At 41.8% G+C, this 26,227-nt stretch overlaps 2 protein-coding genes across 7 annotated transcripts in view; one reads left to right on the forward strand and one right to left on the reverse strand.

Annotated features, from left to right (window-relative positions):
• Window positions 1–26,227, reverse strand: part of LOC122799716 (dual specificity protein kinase CLK4-like) — a 37,238-nt gene that overhangs the window by 10,671 nt on the left and 340 nt on the right. Inside the window, exons 1-9 of one of the 6 annotated variants that reach the window (XM_044068957.1) lie at window positions 25,847–25,951; window positions 22,517–22,665; window positions 9,147–9,369; window positions 7,351–7,438; window positions 7,014–7,080; window positions 2,396–2,509; window positions 2,139–2,305; window positions 1,134–1,228; window positions 457–586 (exon numbers count right to left, since the gene is read on the reverse strand). In XM_044068957.1, coding sequence (XP_043924892.1) covers window positions 457–586; window positions 1,134–1,228; window positions 2,139–2,305; window positions 2,396–2,509; window positions 7,014–7,080; window positions 7,351–7,438; window positions 9,147–9,369; window positions 22,517–22,665 — 1,033 coding nt within the window. In that variant the 5' untranslated portion in view covers window positions 25,847–25,951. Of the gene's footprint in view, window positions 1–456; window positions 587–1,133; window positions 1,229–2,138; window positions 2,306–2,395; window positions 2,510–7,013; window positions 7,081–7,350; window positions 9,370–22,516; window positions 22,666–25,846; window positions 25,952–26,227 lie in introns of those variants that run through there. The other 5 variants (XM_044068958.1, XM_044068956.1, XM_044068960.1 and 2 more) reach the window with 5 other exon arrangements.
• The window catches only part of LOC122799714 (mucin-3A-like), a 354,130-nt gene continuing 353,934 nt past the window's right edge, over window positions 26,032–26,227 (forward strand). The window contains exon 1 of the mRNA XM_044068953.1: window positions 26,032–26,194. The gene's annotated coding sequence lies outside the window, so the exon portion shown is untranslated. The remainder of the gene's footprint in view (window positions 26,195–26,227) is intronic.

The raw sequence follows: 26,227 nt of genomic DNA on the forward strand, positions 1-26,227 counted from the left end.
TTAGCCCACTTCCAAAATAACATACTACTCCAGACAGACAAGGTGACACACAGGTTTGGGTGGAACAGCAAGGCTTACAAAGCCTACACACTGAACTCCTAAAACATGCAAATCTCCACCCTCTTCTGTTATATGGTTTGACTGTTTTGGCACCCTCTTCAAAGTCATTGGTTCACAGAAGTTGCCCCTGAAAAGGCAATTTTCAATCTGGTAAACCCACCAAGCACAAGTATACTTTTCTAAACTAAATAGTTGTGGGGAATAAAAATCCATTATATGGCACGAACACTTAAAAGTTAAGTTATTCAACTAAGTGAAATCAATGGAGACCCAAGCACAGGATATACACCACCTTCTGCAAATTCAAAAATAAATCTAACCCAAGGAAAGCATTACTTTAACAGTGCAGGCAACAAAATTAAAACCATTTTTCTCAAATTTAGTAGATTATCTTACCAAGAATTACTTCAGGAGCTCTATAATGTCTCGTTGAAACCAAGCTACTATGATACTCATCATCATATGTAGCACTCCCAAAATCTACTACTTTCACACTTGTATCCTTTAATGTTCTTTCATCACGCTTCTAAAAACAAACAAAAAAAATCATGTCGTAAGACTGCAAAAGCAGGTGATGACAACTAGGAGCAACATTAGTTTACAATGGAAAATTTATATGTGCCTCCTAGCCATAAGCTTTTAGCAAGTACCATTCCTTCTCTGAACTGCACACAATGCAACTACTAAGTGTGGACCACAAAAGCAGCCACACTTGTGTACACCACAACTTTTCATGTGCAAGAAATACTGAATCGATAAAGGGGAGGGAGAGATTGCTCTAAAAATCTTCAGAACAGGACTGAATGCAAAGTTAGAAGTAATCCAGAGAAAGACTACAAAGGTACAGTGAGAGAGGACAAACTCCATGCAGTAGACCAAATGAGAACTGACTCACTGAATTGCGATCCTATTTACACTACGCTATTCAGCTTCTTCACATACCATGCTGTTAAAACCTGATTTTAACAAACTTGGTTGCAAAAGGGGTTCACAACCCACTCCCAAAGAAATTTACCCAATAACCATTTTTGAACCAAGTAATTGAAACTACATTGACTGTAAAGGACACTTACTGCTTTGGGGTTGTACTCCACAGTATAGTCAGAGTTCACAAACAAAATGTTTTCAGGCTTTAAATCTGTATGCGTAAGTTTATTCCGATGCAAGACTACAAAAAGGGAAAGAAAAACAAATTTAGGACAAGGCAACAGTGAGCACTCAAAAACCCAACTACAGTAAAATTAGCTCCCACTTAAGAGGGACCCTGATTCAACTGAAACCAGTCAACTCAAGTTGTCCAATCTTTTTCACTATTCAGAAATGTTCTGCTACAACTACCATAAGGACCGCCAACCACCACATGGCCAATGTTGAATTAAAAAGGCTTCCTTTCAAGAAAGACCATAACCTTTACAGATAACAGCATGAAAACAAAAACAAGCTGAATGAAGTCTGTGCACAAGTATGGGGAAGCACAGGCATTGAAAGAGCACATACAGCAAGTACATCAGACAGGCAATGAAGTTAAAAGGTCACAGGGGAATTGCATCACCCATGACTTGAACAGTTCCTAGGGAAAAAATTTGCTGTTCCAACACACAATCTTACACCTAACCCTATACTAAACTATTACACCCCCCCCCCACTAACCTTAACCCAAACCCTAAGGTCTGACACCATCGCACACTCCTCACCCTAACTAACCTAACCCGCACTCAATTGCACACTTACCTGAACCAGACCCCAACGTTCCACCACAGTGCTGAAAACACCGAAGCAACAGAAACATTTCCCTAGTTAAAAAATTTGGTTCTCTGTTGCTTCAATATTTTCATCTTTTGCTGAATAGGGGTCGATATTAGAACATTCGAAGTTTTAAAACTTCGAATGCTCTAATATAGACCCATAAAATCCTGCACACCTCTCCAAGTTCAGTTCCCCACCTCTGGTTATTACAAGTTTTAAAAGCACAAAATTCTGTACTGCAAATCAGAGGCTCTGTTCAGACACCTCAGACACCCGGAAACAAGTCAGTTATCAATATAAGCTATCTCAGTGCATTTAAGCTTGGAACTTACGTGCAATTGCGCTGCAGATCTGATACGCAATGTGTTTAATATGGTGCAAATTTAATGGCATGAAATTGTTCTCTTTTATGAAGTCGTAGGTACTCAATCCCAGCAGTTCAAAGACTATACAGACATGTCCATGATGGTCAAACCACTCCACCATGTGTACACACAACCTAAAAAAGAAAAGGAGGGGGAGAAAATTACATTCACATACTAAAGCTTTCATCTCAACAGCCGAACCGTAAATCTAAGTGTGCACTTACTTATTGCTAGGATCCATACGATTTACATGTTCCAAGACTTTTACTTCAGAGTATGCAGCTTCTCTGTAGCGATCAACATTCTTTATAATTTTTACTGCAACTCGTGCACCTCCACTGAAGGGGGAAAATACAACAGATAAATTCCTTTACAAAAGTTACCATTATCATAACGAACACTCAATCTTTCAAACCAACGAACCAGGGTTAAAACTCAGTGTCCCAAGCACGGAAATAAAAAGCAAGCTACGTACTCACTATAATTAGGCACACGTTTCCTATTTTCATCCTCAACCCATGGGTTTGGACCCAATCCTCAGATCCAACTTTACTACATACTGCAGACTTCGGATCCAACCCTGAAGCTCCTCCCTCTACACAATGCCTTAGTCCATTTCAATTGCCTCAGATATGTCACCATTAATCTCATAGCTACAAGAACCGAACACAGACGAGAAACTGAAGGTCTGGGGTGGATAAGAGGAAGCTGAGAAGGTGCCTACTTATGGCAAGTACACAAGTTGAGTGAGCGAGAATTTAGAAACTGGGTATTCCAGTCTTTTTGGTGAAGAAAAAAGTTGGTCTGATTTTTCTGTTTTGTCCTGTGAAAAGCACTTGTTCGTGTGTACATCAAGGAGAAGTACGTACCACTTTTTGCTCAAAAAATTTGTAGACTGGTATAGAAGGAAATGTTACATTCAGGGCAAAGATTAGTATATCCTCTTGGCAGGATAATGACCCAACACCGATTTTCCATGAAAAAGATTTTAAAACTGGATTTAGCTGAAGGTTAAGTTTTTCAAGTTACTTTGTAGCACAACTAACTTAAGATCCCACAGAGGTGAAAGATCCTTTTATTGGTCTGAGAATACCCTTTAGGAATGCTCTGCATAATTTGGATGAAGCCAAGAATAACTTGTCTTCAGTGTAAAGACTAGCAACAGCTATCTGAAGTTGAAAATCGTAGAAAAACTCCTTTATCGCTAAAAAGGAGAGCAGCAAACAGATGTCAAAGCCCAAAGGGAGCATCTTTCACTTGCTCTTGTAGACTTGTGAAGCCACGATAATGGTACATACAGGAAGAGACAGTCTTGACTAACCACTGCTGGAAGTGTGTGTGTGTGTGTGTGTGTGTGTGTGTGTGTGTGACCACATGAAGTTAGAGGGGTTGGACACGGTTAGATCCCAGACTGGATCCAGAGATGGCCTTTGTAGCCATGGAAAAATACAAGACCACCAACCACCATAGGAAGGGGAACTATACATAGAGAGGCTAGAAGAGGGCAAGTCCAAGACATAGAAGCCTCCAATTCTTTCTTCCCGAGACCAGTCATTTTCTTCCCCTCCAAACTATCCAGGGCTGAAACTCTAGGAATGGATCCAACATCCAAGTTGATCCAGGCCCCTAATGCTGCCACTTTTCCAGACTGAAACTAATCAGGGATATATTCAGAATCAGATATATTTTCCCCAGATCAGACAGATCTTGGGGATTTTGGATCCTGTGACTCAACACCTGGACAGACCAGTGAAGGGAAAAAACATTAACACGGGAAGGGAGAAACAAGAACATGGGAGTAAGTTACATATTTTGAAAATGGCACTGCAGGGCTGACAAATGTTGACAGGATCCAAAAATCTTCAGATCTGGCCCAAAGTTTTCTGGTCTTGGAAAGCAGCTCCAAGATGACCGGGGGAGGGGGGGGGGGCTTCGGTGGGAATGTTCTATGCTCCAAAAGAACAGACTTATTGGTTTTGGGGGGAGGTAGTAGTTGTAGCAAAAACACAACCTTAAAAAAAAAAAAAAAAAGATTTTTTGCCAATCGGCAAAAGCTGTGATGTGAAGGTCGGGCTTGCAATACACGTTCTAACAACCAGCTCCAATTCACACACATGTACATATACAAACTGATGCATACATACATAACACTTTTTACCATCTGATTAGGAATTTTTTGCCCACAAGTAGTGCATTTCTTAAATGGTTAGTTTCCGACATACCGATGATTTAAGTAATTACAGGGAGCTCGAGAGCTGGATCAGATACAAACCCATGGGGTTGAGGAACAAGAGGCCAACACATCAGATCAGACTATTTAAGGGCAGGTGGTTAGTATACTGGGAAGGCTTCCAAGTTAAAACCACCTGCACACCTCAAAAGGTCAAACATACATGCAATATTCTGTACAGAAAATTCACCCAAGTGAGAGTCACAGAACCCAGTCCAAGGCACACATCACATTGAACTTAAAAAACAAACAGTGAGACAATCATAACAAAAGAACAAAACTTGTGTTAGCATCTTCTGTCCTCTCCAGAAAACTAACTTGGCCACCAATGAAAAATCCACAAGGGTAGGAAATTACGATAAATTTGCAAATTTGCTACCAACTTAAAAAAATTACCCTGCAATGGCACAAACCACCCAGTTACCCAAGCTCTTAAACTTGCCACTGCCCACAAGCTCATCTGAAAGCCTTCCTACTGCCCTCTCTCACTGCCAACCTAACTCCCTACATTCCTAACCCCTCAGAAGTAAACTCGGTGGGAAGAAATATCCAGGGAATTGTTACGGCTAGTGTTGTACTGCAATTTCATGGTAGGCACAAGCAAGAATACTAATTTACTTTTACCAGGATAGTCCACTGGGCCAACAGAACGCACTTCAGTGGAGAACTGGGCAAAATACAGGAGTATGAAGTACAAATTGTACAACACAATTATCATAAAGTTACAATTTAATATAAAAGTACAGGGCATACATTTGTACAGGGCATATTTGTTAGAATTCTAACTACAATGGGGTTGTTAAGTACAGGCAACTAGGGGAACAGGATGAGGGCTTAGTGCAAGTAGATTTCCAGCATAATAGAACAGTGGTAATAGAGAAAATTTAAAATGAGGGGGGTCGGGGATTGAATTAGTCTAATGGTTAGAGGCAAGGCATTCTAATTTTTTTGGTATTGCATGACAGTAGGTTTATGGATCTGTAGTAGTGTCTGCTCCCCCAAATCTAAGGGAGCAGGACAGTCTTCAGTTTGTAAGTACTGGTCAGTTGCATTTTTTTTTTTTTTTTTAAACACAGCTGCCAAGTTCTCCATTACCTCCAAATTTTGCCTCCAGCGTGCATGCATTTAGAGAGCCAAAGGGCATGGTTACATTTTTACTCTAACCACAGGAGGTGCAAAGATATTTAGAATATTAGTCAAGGAATTATTCAACAGCTTCATCCAGTGGGAGGATTTTTAGCAGATGTCAGTTAAGATTTTTAGAATGCTGAAGGTTATAACGTTAAAATGAGTGGGTTCCTTGTTTGTTTATATGGACGCTGGCTAGGATTAGGCGGGGTTGTGCAGATGATAAAAACTGGGAGATGGTCACCAAGTATTTGGCAGTATTCCTGCTGAGGATATTTTGGAAGGGGTGGAGACTGCCTTTGTTTGGGGTGGTGGAGTGTACAAGTTGTGTGAAGTAGAAGAGGAGATTAATGTTTGAAGGGTGGCTGGAGTTAAGCCAGTTAATACGGACATCGTAAGCCAGTCAATACAGACATTGTCTAGTATGAGAAGTACAGGCTAGAATATCCTCTAATATGGGCATGTTATTAACCAGGGATACATAGAGAGCTACGATGCAAAGTTTATTTTTGTTTATATTTAGGAATTAATTTCTGCATTTGAAAAATGTGGCATTGGGTTAGTAAATGGAACAAGAATGAGTGAGATGGGGAAGAGAATGACTGTCTTCTGGAGTCCTGTCTAAACATATTGTTTGAAAGCCAGATGGAAGAAATTCAGTGTCTTTGACATATGGGTTTTAGCCAGGTTTCAACATTTAACAATTACACCTGGTTGACAGGAGTCATGGTGATGAGACTGTCAAGCTTTGGAGAGATGGACTTAATTTTGAGATAGAGGGGGGTTAGAGACTTGAAAAGGAGGTATGAAGAACAGCGGCATGGAAATTGTGAATGTTTTAGTGAAGGGCACGTTTATATATATATATATATATATATATATATATATATATATATATATATATATATATATATATATATATATATATATATATATATATATATATATATATATATATATATATATATATATATATATATATATATATATATATATATATATATATATATATATAAAGCGCTAGAGTTGTACGGTGGTGGGGACAGGAGATAGAACAGTGATGAGAGTTTATGGAAGAGAGTTTATGGAGAAGATATTTAGTATCGTGAAGTGGGGAGAAAGAGGTTGTGGTGGAGCAGTAGATGGGGAGGGGTTGGTTATGTCTTCGGAATAGGCAGAATTGGACAGAGTAATAAGGGTGTTTCTATTCTGATTGTGTTAATTAGGGGATGTGCAAGTTTGGGGTGGGTGGTGACAAAGATCACATCTAGTTCTCCACATATATGGAACCCCAGTACAACTATAAAAATCCAAAGTGTATCTATATTTAAATGACAAATTACATCCTCAAAGCAGACCCATAATGGGGATAAGTATGCACTCTACACACAGTATCAAAATACTTATTAACCCCTCCTCTGACAGCAACCTTGTTCACGTGTTCTGTTGGCAGTAGTCTCAAGTTACAGGTAAATGGTACTTACTTAGCATGATCGATGCATTCTGCAACCTTGCCAAAAGCGCCTTCTCCCAAAGTGCAAACGATTTCATCTAATTGGAAAAAAACAAGTGCACTTAAAATCTTTTCCCATGAAAAAAAAAAAAAGAAAAGAAAAGAAAAAAAAAAACAGAAAATGCAAAATTGCCTTAATTTTAAAAATTATCCAGTCATCTCCATTAAACCACTATACTTTCTAGCTTATTCTGAAAAAGTGTTAATTAACGCCCCAGTAACAATATAAAGCCTCCACTGTATTAACCTAAACAATCTGCCTGTAAAAACAAAAAAGCAAATATAAGTGTTACGAAAATATTCTATACATCTTGCTTTTAGCACGTCTCCACTCTGATAGACCAGGTGACCCTCATCATCATCAACACTCCCGGCTCTTTTCTTGTAGTGGTTCCTCTGGAAACGGTAACAGGGCGGCACCAACATCATCCAGCAATCAAAAAACCAGTGTGAATTCAAGGGCAGAACACGCCATTCATTCAGCAGGGCGATATTCAGGCATTCAGATACACGCCAGGCCACGAAGGTTGGCAGGACCAAATTCAAATTCATCCCCCAGAAATTCACAGGGCAGATTAAGAAAAACATGGCAAGGAACAAATTTTCGGTAAGATTTTTTTCAGAAAAATCAGGCAATGTTAAAATTAAGACACTTGATGCAATTCTACATCCATTAACACTAAAAATGTAAAAAAAAAAAACACATTTCATACATAAAAATTGCATGGCAAAGACAGCTACTCTATAATCTGTGCTTCCCCAATAATGGACTCTATACACAACTGCTCTCCCTGCATAAAAACCCAACATCCAAGGCAAACACCAACTGAATGCTGATATTCAAGCTCATAACCCCCCCCCAAACACTCGCAGCTTTCAAACTATTTTTTATGAAGCCTGCCAAAACTCAGTTGGTAAGCATATTTTACCAGGTCATGGAACTCACATATCCCCCCCCCCCCCCATTTCAACCACACTATCAAGGGTGAAAAAGCTTTCACCACTAAATCCTACTAACAGGCACCCACTTACACATCCCATAGGCACAGCAAGGCTTTACTCCCAACCACCTACCCTACAGCTGCAATGCAGGGATAAACTAAAGGGTAACGGCTGGAGCACAAACCCCCCACAAAAGGATGCAAGGAATGACATGAAAATTTAGCCAACAAGCAAAGTATTGGATTATGAAACATGACTTGCCCAAAGGTTAGGTACAGCCCTTGCACAACATTCACTTATTTCCCACAGCACTGAGTCAGAAGGAGCTCAAATCCTGATCTAGCTATCAGGCATGTGATCTGAAAAAATATAACTCGTACCACTCCTAAGAAACCAAGGCCTTTTAAGATACCCCTCTATGCTGGAAGCCTTGTACACCGTTCCTTCCAGTCACCCTCAAAACTACCATGTCAACTGCATTTTCAGTGCAAAATAACTCCTCACAAACACTATACAGCAAACTACTTAATGTAGAGACTATTGCAGGTTAAAGGCATTAATAGTTGCCAACTATGCTGCAGATGTCCAAGCCATAGCAACATACAACAGAACCAAACCAGGATACATTCATGCTGGACAAAGAAATTTGACAATCTTAAGGGAAAATAGTTACAACACAAGTAAAAACAAAATGAGCCTACACACCCCATTAAAGTTATATATGGGGGGGTGGGGGACGACTTCCAGCAAATTTACTCTAAACCCTCAAAATTTCAATTAGAAATGTACAAGTCACATAATTTTCACCTCAAGAATCAGCTACACCCAAATTTCAAGGAGAGACCACTAATGCCCAGGATAGCTCAGGAGGTTGACAATCAGCCAGTTTCTACAACTTGAGGCCTACTCGCAATGCCAAAATGTAATTAGTTAAAATAATTTTACAGCAAAAGCTGCAATAGCTGGTTTTTAAAAGCCCCCCCACCACGTTTTACTGCACCTCAAGCAGTGGCCTAGTAATACAAAGGTGAGCCTCTTCCTCCTGGACAATCCACAGGGTAAATCACAGAATACTATGTCAAATGCATGCAGATGTGAATAATTACATATATTGTACATTAATGTCAGCTATAAAGTTTTAAATCCCAAAACTCGTGCATACCGAGTCTGAATGACTTGAGTGACCATGGTGTCTCCTGTGCTTTCTTTTACATCTGCTGATTCTACTTCGTGCAGAAGACTTAGTGGTATCCTTATAGTCTCGGTGATGTTGCCTGCTATGATCTCTGTGGTAGTAGCCATTCTGACAGTACTCAACAGCATGACTCCTGTCACTGTAGTCTCTATAGCCATTCATGGACTTGGGTTCCAAGTAACGAATACATCTAAAAATTACCAATGTGTACAACAGGCTGAATGTCTTCAAAAGAATTAAAATTTTGGAGGGAAGAGCACAACAAATGTCAGAATAATCAAACAATCTGACACCTGAGCCAATAAAATTGGTCACCCAAAAATGCAAGGCTGAGAACAGCATACAACTGTCTAAACAATGAAACCACAAAACAAATTTTATGCATGTTACATTCATTAAAACCAAGTCAACAGAAAGTTGCATGTGAAAGTGCAAGCCTTTAGCACTATCTGTTGCACCTTTCAGTTCCACCCCAACAGCACACAAACAGGAGCACCGGTTACCAAACTGCAAGAATTAACTAATCCATCGGTTGATGGTACAAAAGACAAGAGAAGCTAAAAATCAATACGACAAATCTTTCATACCAAGTATGTGCCTTAATCTACTACCCTTTTAAAAATAGAGACCCAACATAGCCAACCACTAAAAGAGAAAGGGTAATTTATTGAAGCTTTTCCAGCATTACTACTCAGAACAATGACCGGTAAAAAATTATAAATGTTCTGAACAGAGATTTAAACAAAACTTAACTGCAATTTTACTTTGGCCCTTTGTACATGTTGCAAATCGTCTCCAAGCTAATAATTTAATAGAAAAGAAATTGTGAATTTGCTGTTTTAAATTCAATAAAATACCCGAAGATAAAAGAACTTGAATGGGTTTACTAGGGAGTGAATCCTGCAACTGCTGCATTAACAGAAAATAAAGGTGCTAGACACCAATGAGTGCTGACCTATGTACTAGACTAATGGCCCTGGGGTCTTTACATGCCTAGCCATAGGATTACCCTGGCATAGTGCCACCTGACCTTAGCTCCCAGTGCCTCTGTTTAGTAGAGCCACTGGTGTTATCCACAGGGTGAATTTTCTGTTTCCCATCCACTCCACTTAAAGACTTCTCTTGAACAGGTCAGTCAGGTGCTCCGCTTGACATGTATGGGAAGTCTGTTCCCTAGTATGGGCAGTCTCTGGGTTATGAACCTGTCCCTCTCCGGCATGTTCTGTTAATTGTGGTAATGAGGCTGAGGTCTCTGGAGCATGTGGCGCAAAGGGATTGGGATTTCTTTAGCTGTAGTACTTCTAACAGAGCTGGGTTAGACATGGCTTTGCAAGTCCAGCAGAGATCACCTCTAAGTAGGTGATGAGACAATAGTTGGGAGTGAGTCTGTCCATATAGGACAAGTGTCAAGGCCTAGGATCCACTGTGGTATTTTTTGCTGCCTCTCCAGTTGTTGCAGGTGCCTAGTGAGGTACATGCCAAAAGGGGCATTGTACCCTACGATTGGCCTAATGAGGGAAGAGTAGAGGAGACAATGACCTTTCTTCCTGGATGCAAAACCCTTAATGAGATAGGACTTTGACCACAGTGGCAATGTGGTGATCTAAACAGATAGTTCACAGATCTCTTATAAAGTCTAGTGTTCAGTGGACTACCATCAATGTGGTAATTCAAGGGACAGATTTTTCCCAAAGAGGGTGACTACACTTTTTGGCATTGAACTTAAGGCCATGGTTCTGACACCAGTCGCTGTTCAGTGAGGCCATTCTGTAGGATGCCAACATCACTTTGGGAGTGGACAGCAGCAACTTGCAATTGTTTGCAGACTGTCAGTTCCTTCATGTTGGCCCGGACTACAGAGAAGTACATACCAAACAGAAAATGACCAGGACCAAACCCTGTGGGATTCCCTCAGCAGTCTGACGAGTCAGCTACTTTCACACCGTGAGTTCTATGAGCCAGTTTGCAACCAACCTAGGGGTCGATGACAAGCTTAGTGAGTTTTTATAGGAATCCCAAGTGAGGAACGGTATCAAAAGCCTTGGCCAGATAAAGGTAGGCTCTATGAACCACCAAGCCTTCACCCATAGCTCTGGTGACTTGACTCAAGTTGACCAAGTTGAGCAGACACAATCTACCCTTCACAAAACCAAACTGGGTGGGATCCAGAGATTGGGGATTCCCTATATATTTATTAGGGCCATAGCTTTGTATCAGATTAGTCAGGCTAATGGGGCGATAGTTCCCCAGTAGGTGCTCCTCCTTTCTGGAGAAGAAGAACTATAGCAGTGCACCATTCGGTAGGGACAAAGCCTGAGGCGAGGATGTCACTGAACACAGGTGACGTGCCGGTTCATTCTGTAGAACACAACCAGGGATAGTGTGTTTGAACACAGCAAATTACACTTCACACATCTTTTTAGAAGTAATTCACCCCCTCAAGAAAACGATCTGGCAGTTCAGTTTTAGGAAAATACTGTCAAGCTAGCAAAACGCTGTGTACTTATCTCAGGAGTAGATTAGACCTACAGAGAGTAAAGCCATCCAGAGATCTGACAGCCTAGTCACCCCCAAGACAAAATCCATTGAGACAATCCACTGACAACTGGCATGGCCACAGAATAAGGATTGACAGATGCTAACTTGCTAACTGCCACAAAGGGCCACTTTAATAACATGGAGAAAAAGAAAGACTTTGCGCTCATGAGGCAAATAGCACCCCCCTGCCCCCATCAGCCCATTCCCAGATAAGGCTCCAGGGAAATGTACCACCTTACAACAAAAGTTTTGGCCACACAACTTGTGTGGTAAACCTAACAATGGCAGAAAAATTAGACCAGAATAAAATTGCCGAGTGCCAGGAAATAAAACACAATTGAGCAGGTCTGGCAGCAAAAAGCAAAGAATACAAGACTTCTGAGTAGAAACTACCCAGAAGTAATGCAAACAATTCTGCAAGACACAACGCATCTAAGCTACCATTTAGCTACGTAAATTACATTCTAATAATTTTCTAAATTCTCTTCAATTATACATAAATTTGAAATTTGTTCACTGAAGAAAACCCAACTACATACCAGTATGTACCAGTGGTATCAATACTTTTATAATGCTATGGTTCACGAAGCCTAACACTTTTTTTCACAATCCCTCTGGAAACAAAATAAACTGCTATATTATGCAGATTTTATGCAAATAGGTGCCACACATACAATTTCAGATCAGAGAAGACCCTGTAGCAGTATCATCCATTATTACCAAGGAAAACAATGGGATTTTGTTATTAAATGCTCAGACTCTCTTTTCTCAGTTTACTGTCTCCGCCAGGACTATAGCGGGTAAAATATTTTTCTCCACTAGAACAGTACTTTACTGTACTGTGGTGGTTTCACTTTCAAATTGTCCTGTCAAAGCTTGCTACAGCCTCCAATTCATTGAGGTCATAAACACATATACAGGTAGTTTTCCGGCCAGGTCCTTTCCCAAACTGACATTTCCACAACCTTCTTAAAAGCCCACCCATGCTGGGTGGTGACAGCTGCCTGATCCTTTCCTTACCCATACAGAAAGGGAAACAGCCCACAGCAGGAGACTTGGGACTCATGTCCCGTCATACCACAGGTGGTACCAGCTCAATTACCCTTAGCACACTGACAGCTGCTAGGGATGTTAGACACCTCAATGCTTCACAAAGCACTGCAGTCTAGCCATTCTAAAAAGCAGCAGCAGTAAAAAGCACTTTTTGAAAGTCTGTTCTGTGGCATTTGCACTGTTTTACGAATGCATGTAAACTTAATGCAGTGACAGCAGCTTCGGGAAGAAATAGGCATACATGCCAATTGCTCGAGCTAAGCAGTGCATTATGGGACACTGCATCAAGATGCCAGACCCCATGTGGTCAGACTCAAATTATACAATATTTAAAAATATGTAAATAGTCCTGGAGTTAAAATGTAGGAAATGCCTAACCAGAGAACCATGATAAAATAAAACATGTTTTATTAAAGTCTGTGGGTGCGGTTCTCCTTTTAACATATGATAAAAGGAGCTTCCCCAGTACAAGTCTCACAATATCCTCATGTACTACACTATCAAATAATCAGCAACAAGACAATGTGCAAACAGTGCAAAGGATCCTTATAGTCAGGCGATTCCACTTTTAAAAATTGGAGTGGAACTTGGGTTTCACCAACATTCGCATCTTGGACAGGCTAGTATGCCACACCAACACCACACATGGCATCATCAGCTTCTCTGTATCCTGGAAGGGAAGTGATGATCATGCTTTTAAAGAGGTTCTCTTCCCAAATACCAGACCCCCTCCCTCCAAAATGCATGACAAATACTAGAACCCCCCCCAAAAACAGGCCATCCTGCTGTCCATTAAGTCTCCCAACCAGGATCACACTTGCCAGCAAGATACCCCATACTAAATCCAATCACTATGACAGTTCCCTGAACAGATGAAAAGTGCAGGGAGGAGTAATCATACTACAGGCAGCTCACTTTACCAGGGATAAAGCAAGCGGCCTATCTGGCAAACCACGGAGTCTGGCCCATCTCACATACTGCTCCAAATACAGTGGTAGATAAAGCATGCCGGGGGAGTTTGTGTGCATGTCAGACAACAATGCTCAAAACATAGGCATTCCAATGTCCATAACAGTCCTAACAGCCGGAGACAGCAGCACAGGTAGTCCCACCCCAAACTGTGTAGGAAACATTTACAGGGAAAATGTATGTATTTTCAGTACAGTACTTGAAGTGAAAGTTAACTCAAACACTTATCTTGTGGGCTACTAGTGCATATTATTTTGAGATGAGATTTTAAATTTAATTTAATACAGACATCCAAACTCTGGAACCCACCCATTTCGGGTTTGTAAAACCCAGATAATGCCTCCTGAACCGGACTTCTTTGAGGCAGTCGCCAAAGCCATAGAAGAGGGCAAGGTTGTTATTACAGCCTATCTTGACCTAGCCAAGGCTTTTGACACCATCCCCCAATCTGGAATTATAGCTGAACTCACTAAGCTAGGTATAACCCCCTAAGTCACAAGATAGGCTGCCAACTGGCTCACTGATCAAACCCACACTGCAAGTCGCAGACTCCAAATCTGACCTAGGTATCTACTTCTCTGAAGTACAGGCTAACACAGAAGGCCTCTGGTAACTACGTTTGCAGATGACTGCAAACAAGGAGAAATAGTCAAGTCCCCAAATGATGTGGACATCCTACAGAAGGGCCTCGCTGAGACAGATGCCTGGTGTGCATGGCCTCAAGCTCAATGCCAAAAACTGCAGTGTCACCCCCTTTGGTAAATCACAAGATGGGTTGCAAACTGGCTAAGTGACAGAACCCACAGGGTCAGAGTTGCTGGAGCCATGTCAGACTCAAAGCCAGTCACAAGTGGTGTCCCACAGGGCTCAGTCCTGGGTCCACTCTTTTAGGCATCTACTTTTCTGAAGTAGAAGCAAACACAGGAGGGTTATGGCTGACTTTCGCAGATGACTGCAAACTGGGCGCCATAGTCGAAAACACATCTGACACATCCTCCAGAAGGGCCTCGCAGAAACGGATAACTGGTGCCAGAGCCATGGCCTGAAGTTAAATGCCAAAAAAATGCATAGTCATACCCTTCGGGAAAAACAAGGTTACCCCTAGCTACCATATAGGTGGCAATCCACTGAGCACAGAAAAAGTCATCAGGGATCTGGGGACCCAGGTTGACAGTAGCCTTTCGTTTGACACTCATGTTGCTAAAGTTGTTAGGAAAACCTTCTATATCGCCCACCTGATCATGAAGGGATTCACATCTAGATCAAGGGAGGTCATCGTCCCCCTGTACTCATCACTCATTAGACCTATGATGGAGTACAATGCCCCGTTCGGAATGTATCTGACCCAGACACCTGCTGCAGCTTGAAAGGCCCCAAAAGTTCCTCACCAAAAGGATAAAGGGTCTCAAAATATGTCTTATGCTGCCTGACTGAAAGAACTCCAGCACTATTCAGTCTCATACCGCTTGCTCAGAGGTGACCTGTGCCTGACATACAAGGCCATGTCAAACCCAGATTTGATGAATATGCTTCACCTCAAAAAAATCTAGATCCCTCAGAACCACAAGGGCGGGAGACAAACCTTGACACTGTTATAAATAGAACGTGCTGGAGGGACAGATTCATCACCCAGAGACTCCCTATGCTGTGGAACAAAATCCCGGTACATGTGAGGCAGAGCACCTCTCTGGCCTTGTTCAAGAGGAATCTTGACCAATGGATGGGAGACTGCAGATATACCCCAGGGATTACTTCAGTGTCACTGCTTGACAGAGGCACAGCAAAATGATAGGCATAGTTTTTATTCAAACTAAAGGGGTGGCGAAAGCCACATAACTATGGGCTAGGCTTATAAATGCCCTTGGGCAGATAGGCTATCTGTACCCATGAACTACCACATAGGCAGCAATCTACTTTAACGAATGTGTGATGAGACCTTGGGACCCAGGTGGACAGTAGTCAGGATGTAGTCCTATGTGGCACACCTCATAAAGGATTGTCATCTGGGGGGGGGGGGGCCTGTTCCCCTCTACTCAAACTCAGACCCATTAAAAACACCCCTTTTGGAATGTACCGCAAAAGATATCTGCAGCAGCTAGAAAGGCCCCAGAAGTAACTCACAAAGGATTACTGGCCTCAAAACAAATGCCCCACACTGACTGCCTCAAAATATCGCCTACTCAGAGGTGATCTCTGCCTAACATATAAAGCTATGTCAAACCCAGAGCTGATGGACATGCTACACCTAAAGAAATCCCAATCCCTCCGAGCTACACGCTCTAGGGACCTAAACCTAGTCACCACAATAAATAGGACATGCTGTAGATAAATTCCTGCCCCAGAGACTTTCCATACCCTGGAACAGGCTACTCATCTATGGAGAGTTCATTAGCACTCAAGAAAAATCTTGAGTGGATGGGATAGGAAATACACGCTGGGGATCACTTGTGTCTGCTTGACAGAGACATAGGGAAATAGCTTTCTTGGGTGGCGTAAGCCAGGGAACCTTGTTGGCTAGGCTTACGTAGGCCCTTGGGCCGATAGCCTAGTACCTATCTAAGAACGTATATCTACTCCAGGTCACTGGTATGCAAATGCAAGCCTGCATCAAGTTCTTTTTCTACCCACACTTCAATCTACCCCCCCCCAATGACCTCACAGAGGTAGCCTACTGTCAATTCTAGAATTTGTATTAGACATTTACCCCACTGCGGTTTTTATGCAGGAATGGGCATGGCCTACATGACTGACAGAGCCCGTGTGATGTTGCATGGAAAACTGGGCCGAGTGACAAATCATGCAGATTATCCACTAAAAGTGAAAATTCATTGTTGCACATATTAACATGAAGTAATTTACAGTGACACACTTTGCAATGTAATTCCTAACCTACAGTTAGTATGAAACACTGCTTTGTATCGGAACATTACACCACCAAGGTTTCCGGGAGGATGAAAAACACTAAACGGCAACAGTGAATTACTTAAGCCAAAACCATAACCCCTGCACCCCTATCTTACCAACAGTGACTTACTTAAAATGCCAAAACCTGAACCATAACCCCTGCACCCCTATCTTACTAGGATTTGGTGCAGTAATTAGGATGTTTGTGGTCTGCACTGTAGTGGCAGAACAGGTAGCTTACATCCTTCTAAGTTGGGAACTACTAATTGAGAGCTCAGTGTCTGTTATTCTAAAAGTGTATTAATTCTGGTTTAATCACTTGGGCTTGAGGCCAGTTATTTTACATTAAGAGGATTCGTGTTCTGCACTCTTGTGGGAGGAGAGGCTGGACTCTGTCCTTCTGAGCTGGGAATTTCTGGTTAAAGCTTATAGTGCCTGCATATTTGAACTGTTTCTTACTGAAATTGGTACACCTCGTTTGCTGTAGCACAGACTAGATCCAGGCCTGCTGAATCTAGCTTTATTTGTATGCTTGTTGTTCATTTCCCTGAAACACTAATTCAGTCTAAAACGCAGCCTTTTAGCACTTCTGTGGATCCCTAGTGATATCTGCATTGCTTACTGTACTTGTTTCACTTGAAAGTTACGGTTTGTCGTTTTTGCATTTAAGTTACCTGTAGCACATTGCATTTAAGTTACCTGGCACTTGCTCACTAAAGCAATTATATAAGTCAGCTCTAAAAAATTAAGTGCACTACACCCTCACAAACTCCCCTTGAGTACCTTGTTCCCCATTGGCCCTTATTTTTCAATTATAAAGGAAGTCCCGATACTATTCTAGCATGTCCAAAGGTCAGTTGTCAATCTCCTCTCCGGTCCAGCTGGTGAATCTGGGAATCTTGAGGCAATGTTACAACTGCCTCATGTACACAGACAACCCTCTCCTCCTCCCAACAAATGTGAGAGATGCAACCATATAGCCAAACTGGAGGCTAAGCTCTCTCAACTCAGTACTGGCGTAATCAGTCAGGAGAAGGAAACCACACTCACTACAATTCCAGTCTCACAGACAACAAACCAAACACAAACACACAAAACCATGCTCAGAGGCTCTAAATAAAAATCTGCCTAAGCAGCAGAGACCCCCAAAGCAGACACCCAAGCAACTGCTAACCCAAAACAAAACACATAGCTCAAAGCCAGTGTGCCAAAAAGTCACAGCCCTTAAGGCTAAACACACCTGATACACTTGTAATAGGTGACTATTGTCAGGCACACGTCCTGCTCACCAGGCTGAACAAGGAGAAGGTCACTGTGAGCTGCCTGTCTGGCGCTAGGATCCACCACATAACACAAGCACTCAGGTCACTCCAAGGCAAGTACACATATGACTCAGTCATTGTCCATGCTGGTGTGAATGACCCGAGACATACCTCCCTGGACTACATGAAAAGAGACATAGAAGAGCTCTGAGCATGTAGCCCAGGCCGGTATGACCCTGACCTTGAGTAGCATCTTACCCTCACCAAGAATGATGCCACAACATGAAGACAAGATGATCAATTACAACAATTGGCTTAAGTATTGGTGTCATTCAAAGGGGATCCAATGCCCGACAGCCTGGGATGACATGCTCAACAAGCCACGATGCTTCACTAGGGATGGCTTGCACCTGTCACCCCTGGGCTTTTGGATACTGGCAAAGACTCTTGCTACTCCCATAGTGCCTTTTTTAGGCAAGGCTCAAAAGACAAACCCATCTCCATAGGTATCACAAGGGATAAGAAACTAAGAGTAATGCTACTCAACGCCAGAAGTCTAAACCTCAAGATGCATGCACTCGAAACTCTCCTTAGCATGGAGAACAGATATCTATGCAGTAACAGAAACCCAGTTCAAGGCTCCCGAGAGCACCCCAGCACTACCAGGTTATACCTCATACCATGCTTTTCAGCCCTAAAACTTGGACCGAACCACAAAAGGAGGGGGAGTATCAATATTCGTCAAAGATACCCACACATCCAGGTTGGTGGCACAGCATGAAGCATCAGAGACTATCCATGTGCAACTAACAGTGGGTAAAACTGCCTTCCAGTTTATAGCCTGCTACAGACCACCCTCCCAAACACAGGAACCCCACTCAGCATTCCTGAGAACACTGGAAAATATGAAGGTCTCTCCAAACACCATTATATTGGGCAACTACCCAAACAGACTGGGAGCATTACTCTAGCTCCAACACCCTAGCCCAAAGGTTCCTAGAATTTATAAACTCAAATGCTATAACAACTTGTTACCACTCCAAGAGGGAAAACATACTGGACCTGATCACCAACACGTGGACTATGCTCCAGACCAGAAGTGTATCCCTCACTGGTAAGATCAGACCATAAACTAATCTCACTGGATAATCACATCCCGACCCCACCCCCTTCCCAGAAAACCACAGTGAAAAGCTTCTAAAAAGCAAAATTTCACATTCCTCAAAACAGAGGTGGAATCCTTCAAAGCCCCCGGGCCTGTGGAAAATGCGGCCCATACCGCAGAATCCTTTATAAACACATTCTATGAACACCTTCAGGAATGCATGGATCATGCAATCCCAAATAAAACCAAGACCCAACCCTCCAAAGGCAGACTTCCTGTCTGGTGGACCCCAGCCATAAACAAACTATATAATAGGAGGAAGCTACTAAACGATAGAGCAAAATCCCAAAAAAGGAAGGCCCCACTGATCAGTATTAGCAAAAAACTATGGGCACTCATAAAATTGTCCAAGGCCAGCTTAGAGAGAAAAATTGCACAGGACACCAAGGATAATCACAAGGCTTTTAGTTATGTTAGGAACCTGGAATTCCCAGATATGCTCAGAATTACTCCAAAATGACAAAAAAATACACCGAACCCACAGACATCAGCGCAACCCCCCCCCCCACCAAAAGGGCAAATATGTATCCCGGCAGAGTGCTGCCCCCCATCTCAGATGCTCAGGTGAGAGCCGTCCCACCCTCTCCAAAGCAAAAAACACAGCATCAGTGGGACCAGATGGCGTGTCAGGCTGCTGAACTCCAAGAAAAGCTAAACCCAAGCATAAAACTACTGTTCAAGCTCAGCCTTACTACAGGATGTGCCGTACAGCAACAGTGGTCCCTCTCCATAAAGGTGGTGCCTCATCGCCCCATAAGCCTGACTAGCTTGGTCTGCAAAGCCACAGAAAGGATCATGGACCTCGTAAATAAAGATATTGGGGACCTACAAACACTGGATCCTACCCAGTTCGGCTTTAAGGGCAGATCCTGCCTCTTAAACCTGGTTGATTTCTTTGAAACAGTCACCAAGGCCATTGACTAGGGGAAGGTGGGTCCACACAGCCTACTTGGACCACGCAAAAGCCTTCGGTACAATACCCCATTCGGGCATTATAGATAAGCTCACCAGCTTAAATATAAACCCCTATGTCACTAGATGGATTGCAAACTGGCTCAAGGACAGAACCCACATGGTTAGAATTGCTGGAGCCATGTCAGACTCCAAACCAGTTACAAGCGGCGTCTCACAAGGCTCAGTCCTGGGACCTCTTGTTCGGTATATATTTCTCAGAGGTACAGGCCAACACGGAAGGACTGTGACTGACCAAGTTTGCAGATGACTGCAAACTGGGCGCCATAACAGACTCTTCAGCTGACACAAGCATCCTACAAAAGGGCCTCAGAAACAGACAATTGGTGCCAGAGCCATGGCCTCAAGCTAAACACCAAAAAGTGTATAATCATCCCCTTTGGGAAAAAGTGCCCACAAATTACCACATAGGTGGTAATAAATTAAGTACAGAAGAAGTCATTAGGGACCTGGGGACCCAAGTTTGATGGCAATCTCTCATTTGACAACCATGTGGCCAAAGTGGTTAGCCCACCTAATCATGAAGGGATTCACATCTAGATCAGGGGAGGTCATCGTGCCTCTTTACTCATCCCTCATCAGGCCCATAATTGAGTACAATGCCCCCTTTGGGATGTACCTTACCAGACACCTGCAGCAACAGGGAAGACCCCAAAAGTACCTCACCAAGAGGATCAAAGGGCTCAAACAGATGCCATATGCTGCCCGAAGAAACTCCAGCTCTACTCAGTGGCATACTTCCTGTTCAGAGGCGATCTGTGCCTGACGTATAAAGCCATGTCCAACCCGGAATTAATGGACATGCTGCACCTCAGAAAATCCAAATACCATCGAGCTACACGCTGGAGAGACTTGAACCTCAGCACTGAAATAAATAGGACATGCTGGAGAGACAGATTCATAACCCAGAGGCTCCATTCACTCTGGAATAAAATCCCAGTCCAGGTTAGGCAGAGTCCCTAATTGACTCTCTTCAAGAGGAATCCTGATGAGTGGATGGGAGATTGTAGGTTTACCCAGAGAGGTACAGTATACTAACCTCGAAAAAGGGCATAGCAAAATAAATTTAACATGGGTGGCGAAAGCCAAACGCATTCTGGCTAGGCTTATAAATGCCCTAGGGCAGATAGGCTGTGTGTGTTCACACCACTCACCCTTTAAAGAATTGTAATTTTAAGTATAATAGTTTACTGATTTTTATAAGTGCAGTATTTTTTGTGTTGGTTGAATAGGTAATAAAATACAAAGCTTTGGACTGATGTCATAATGCTGGTAACCAGGAAATAAGGGTGAAAAGGGTTTTATTGAATTAACTGCAATGCCTTGTATATTCAGTTTGCAGCCGATTGTCTGATGTTTATTCAAAGCCCTTTAAATGTTATGCTTAGAGTGGGTGGAGTTTTGGGCAGTCTGCATATCTGGCAGGATAATGTTGTAATACAAAACCATATTTTTAAACAGCACCAGCAACAGTTACATAACTTTTGCACCAGTTCTGAGCAAACCACAGTTTTGCACCAGTTCTGAGCATACCACAGTTTAACCACTGTTACTGCCATACCTTGAGAAAAATTTGACAAAGGGGATACCAGCAACTTGTCAGCATTGTCAAGAAATCTTTTAAGAGCACGTGCAAATAAATGAAATAAGCATCAGCATTTAGTTTGACATTGTCAAGGTCGCTGGTGAGGCTACTTATTTTGCACACAAATAAAGTGTGAAGCATTACAGCTAAAGCAGTCACCTATTTTGAGATTTGCCAATAAGAAGCACCGTTACCCAAACATATTCCACACAGGAAAACAAGCGCACCAACATGGGGCATGTCCCCACCAGATTGTGAAATGGTGAGGGCATTTGCTACAAGCTCGGGGGATGTGCCCCCACGTTGTATAAAATTTTATTAAACACAAGATATATATATATATATATATTTAACTTTTACTGGCTAATGTAATCCAGACAATATATAAAATACTACACATTTTAAAGAATGGAGGCTGAGAACAGACATCTAGGAGTTCTCCCTTTGTTCAAGTCTCCTTAAATATCAACCCAATGGACACCACACTCTTGTAAAAAGACACGTACAAAATTACACCAAAGAATACATGACCCAGTCATATTTTAAGACCAGTGGAGTTTGAAGGACCAGGGACATTAGATGCGGCTTAAAGAACACACCTGTCTGGTTACAAATGGAAAGACTGCAGACTTACTGGTACCATGTTATACCATTGCGAAAGAACCCCCACAAAAAACTCATCAATACACAGTGAAAGGACACCAGAGTTGTCAAAAGTGCATCAGAACTGTGTTCAGAACGGAGCATGAAAAATAGCCAAGGCGGCAAAGTGCACCATACACAAGAGTCTTTAGTATACGTAGCAAAAATTCCTCAAGATGATACTCCCAAGTTTTTAACTCTTACACAAGATGCAGAATTATTAAACATTCAACAGTAAGTGTCTTACCTGTCGGAAACATTGTCACAATGCATTCTGCGCTTATTCTCCCTCCTGCTACTGTGGGATCGTCTCTTTCGCTTCCGAGTACACTTCAGGCCATCTAAACTGTCCTTGTCCTCCCATTCTGAAGATGGTGTCCTCCTTGATTTATGCATCTACAGGAACAGAAATGGATATACAAACAAGTGAGACATCAAAGTCTACACAAAGCAAACCCGTTCCACACCTCTTGCACACTTACTATAAAACCAGTAACATGCTAACTCTACCCACCTGATGCGCAGTAGTAAGCCACACCTAAACCCCACCTGTGACAGCGATGTTAGTACACCACCTACCTTTTGATTGAAATTGTCTGCTTATCTCAATTAAGCCACTGATTTTCTATCATTCTTGTTACTTTATTTGCAGCCTGAAAGTCACACAAATTCTTGCTAGTCTGTTTTCCAATAAGTGTCTCTAACACCTTGTAAACACAATTTGATACAGAAATATGTCCAGCCGGAGTTCTTCCCATTCTTTTGCATTATCGCGAATACTGCCTTTTTCTATGTCTCTGGGATATCTTAAATGCTGTTTAAATGGAGAAACAGCCCTTCATTATTTTTGCTTTTTCACATCTTACTCTTCCCCATGTTATTATTCCAGATATCTTACCTCATTTGTTTATATTCTCAGTTTCATCTATTGTTTAAAATTTATCTCCGTGTTGGCATCTATAATTCTCCCAAATATTTTATTTCATAAGAATAAAACTTCAGCACAGCACAATTTCCAAATTTTTTTCGATGACTTAAAATTTCTAAATGTTTCGATTTCAGTTATTTCCAGATTCCCAACAGGGATCATTTTATGGCCACATTGATTGACATGCCGGAGGGCAACAATTGCGTTTTGCCACGGAATGCACACTAATTCCATGTCATGTAATTAGAATTTGCTACAAGTTTTAAATTAGTATAGATTTTCTGAAAGATATGAAATCAGACACTCAAATGTGTATTTTGTGACTTCCAATTATCAATTTGCCAGAAAATCATAAATGTAATGAACAGAAATATGGATATTCTGCGAAAATCTGGTCAATTGAGGAGGTTTGGAACATCTGTTTATTTCACTAAACAGCTTTCATACCGATAACAAGGGGGAGGGAAGAGCAACCTCATAAAAAGTAAATGGTTATTAGTCTCAAACTAAAGCAACAGTTAATATTATGTATGGGCAATTGTCTGCCTACCTGCCACCATCCAAGAACTGCTTACACAATGACAACTTATAAAGTACTTGATCAGTACATGTGTAGAAAACAATGAACATATATTCTATTACTCCGAATGTATACAACAAAATTACATACAAAAACTGAATGCATTTATTACTGCATACAATCACATTGGGAATTGGCATTCACACCTCTCAACCTTTTAGAGTAAGAAATCTGGACAAACCATAAATAATGGGGGGGGGGGCAAAAGCTGACATGCACAGACTCAACTGCTCCAAATAAAAACAGCTACTTAAAACACCAGAGCAGTGGTGGTGAGAAAGCAAGAGTTTTAGGACATCCAGGTTAATCATGCAAAATACTGAACGTTTTCACAGCATTTGGCTTTAGCTGCACCGACACCCTTCCATACCCTTTTCTCGGCATTGGCTGAATGTAACTTTTCACAGCACGAGAGAGTAAACTGTAACGGTAAATAAAATTGCTGCTTAACCTGCAGTGGGGGATCAAACGTTCAGTAAATCGTATTATTTCCTACCTATGACTTGGTAGCTTTCAATCAAAATGTGGGCGGTGTACTGACATCGCTGTCAGTAACTATTTGTGCATAGGATGGGTTAAAACACTAATATCGCCCGCGAAGAATACTTGTAACGCAGGTTAGCAGAAAAAAAAAACATGCTCTAAGACACGACCCCCCCCCCCAGCTTTCCCTGTCTGGGTGTGGCTTTACTGAATAAAAGCTATTGCCGGCAACTCGCGTGATCCAAGAGCTCGACGGAATTCCGCGTTAAAAAGTCTCAGACGTATTACTTCAATAACGACCAACACTACACTAGAATGCAATAACTGTTGTCAGAACATTACGACACTTGCGCAAGCCATTGCCTTAAATTTGGACCAGTTCTCAACTTTTCTAAGCCACTGAAATAATCAGTAAAAAGGTACACAACTTTGTCTCAAATCCGTGTTCCTCACTATTCCAATATATTTTTTTCTAACGGTGTTTACACCAGGCGCGGACCAATGGTCACCCCGTCGCCAAAAAAGTAGTTGCATGAAAACGCACGTTTAGCGTTAAACAGTTTCTGCAACCCCAATACAGGAGCGGGAAATCAGTTCTTAACCATTTGGTGCGCAAAAATGCAAAAACTGACCTTTACAACCACACCTGCCTCGGCGGTAATTGGAAATAATGCGCACCTGCACAAACAAAACCTTCAATCTGGAAAACAACACCTACACGCAGCTGGTGTTGCAAGCATTATAGCCCCCACTAACAAAAGCTCTACTCCTTTACGTTACAACTTGCCTACACTGCAAAATAGTACCTACTAGCTGTAAGACTAGCCCTAGTTAAAATGTGAACGAATTAATACTACGTTCACGTATTCAAGTATACACTAGCTCTCCGTAAACAAAATGGCCGACAAAAGTATCTGCTGCAAGACCCAAAATGGCTGCTATTTTGGTTTTCCAGCGTCTCCGTGGCCGTATCGCACACCCGCCATAACGTTAGCCATTTACCTCCCTCAAATCTAAAAGCCCTTGCCTACTAACCACAACGCCAGCTTATCACTTATTACGTACTTCTACGCATTAACAGCGAAACGAGAGTATTTTAACTAAAATTAAAAAAAAAAAAAAAAATGGCGCACGCACAAAAAAGACCTAGAAGGTTGCAACACCCACTGCGCAATCTCACCGTCGGACTCCCCCACCCAATTGCAGATATAGTCATACTAGAGCTATTACAAAACTAAAACCAACAGGAGGATAAGGGCTAATAATTACAACGTATACTTAACCATTTTTCCGGAAATATTCTAATTCTGACTAAAATATGCTAGCAGCAAAACATTATACCCGAGAAACAACTTTAACCATAATATACAGTTTGACAGGTCACAAAAATTACGCAGATTATTGCCATTACAGTTATCTCAGGTTTTCGAAATTAGAAGTAGCCGTCTGTTTTAAAACGTGGAACGACAATACACGACGTAAGCAGAAATATTCGTTCAAGCACTTACAACGCAACAGTAAAACAAATAATTCAAAATGACGTATCTCTTTAATGGAGCAAAGCCGTTTACTCCCTGTATACTCACAATGATTATCTGTCACACAAATAGAATTCTGAAAAGATATGAAAAAACACTGTACAATCAAGTAAGCTCCACACCCTATTAGTTCGCCGACGTAAAATGGCAGTATACACAAGCAGCAGGCAAGAAAAGCTTGCTTGCTCTCCCTCCTCCTCCTTTACTGTCAACCAATTGGAGAACCAAATACAAAGCCACTCCGCCCCTTTGTGAAAACGATTATGATGAAGTAAACAAAGGGGTTTGCGTTTTCTCTTGATTGTTTAGTTAACTTGTCTGTTTTGTACTTGCTTTATAGGTTTTTATTGTGGTAATGAAGGAAGTTAATTAGGTAGTTTTATATGAATGACACAGGTAAGACAAAAATTAAGGCTTTATAAATGACTG

The sequence above is a fragment of the Protopterus annectens genome, chromosome 4.part0, assembly GCF_019279795.1.
Source record: "Protopterus annectens isolate FY-2018-M chromosome 4.part0, PAN1.0, whole genome shotgun sequence".
Classification (NCBI taxonomy): Eukaryota; Metazoa; Chordata; order Ceratodontiformes; family Protopteridae; genus Protopterus; species Protopterus annectens.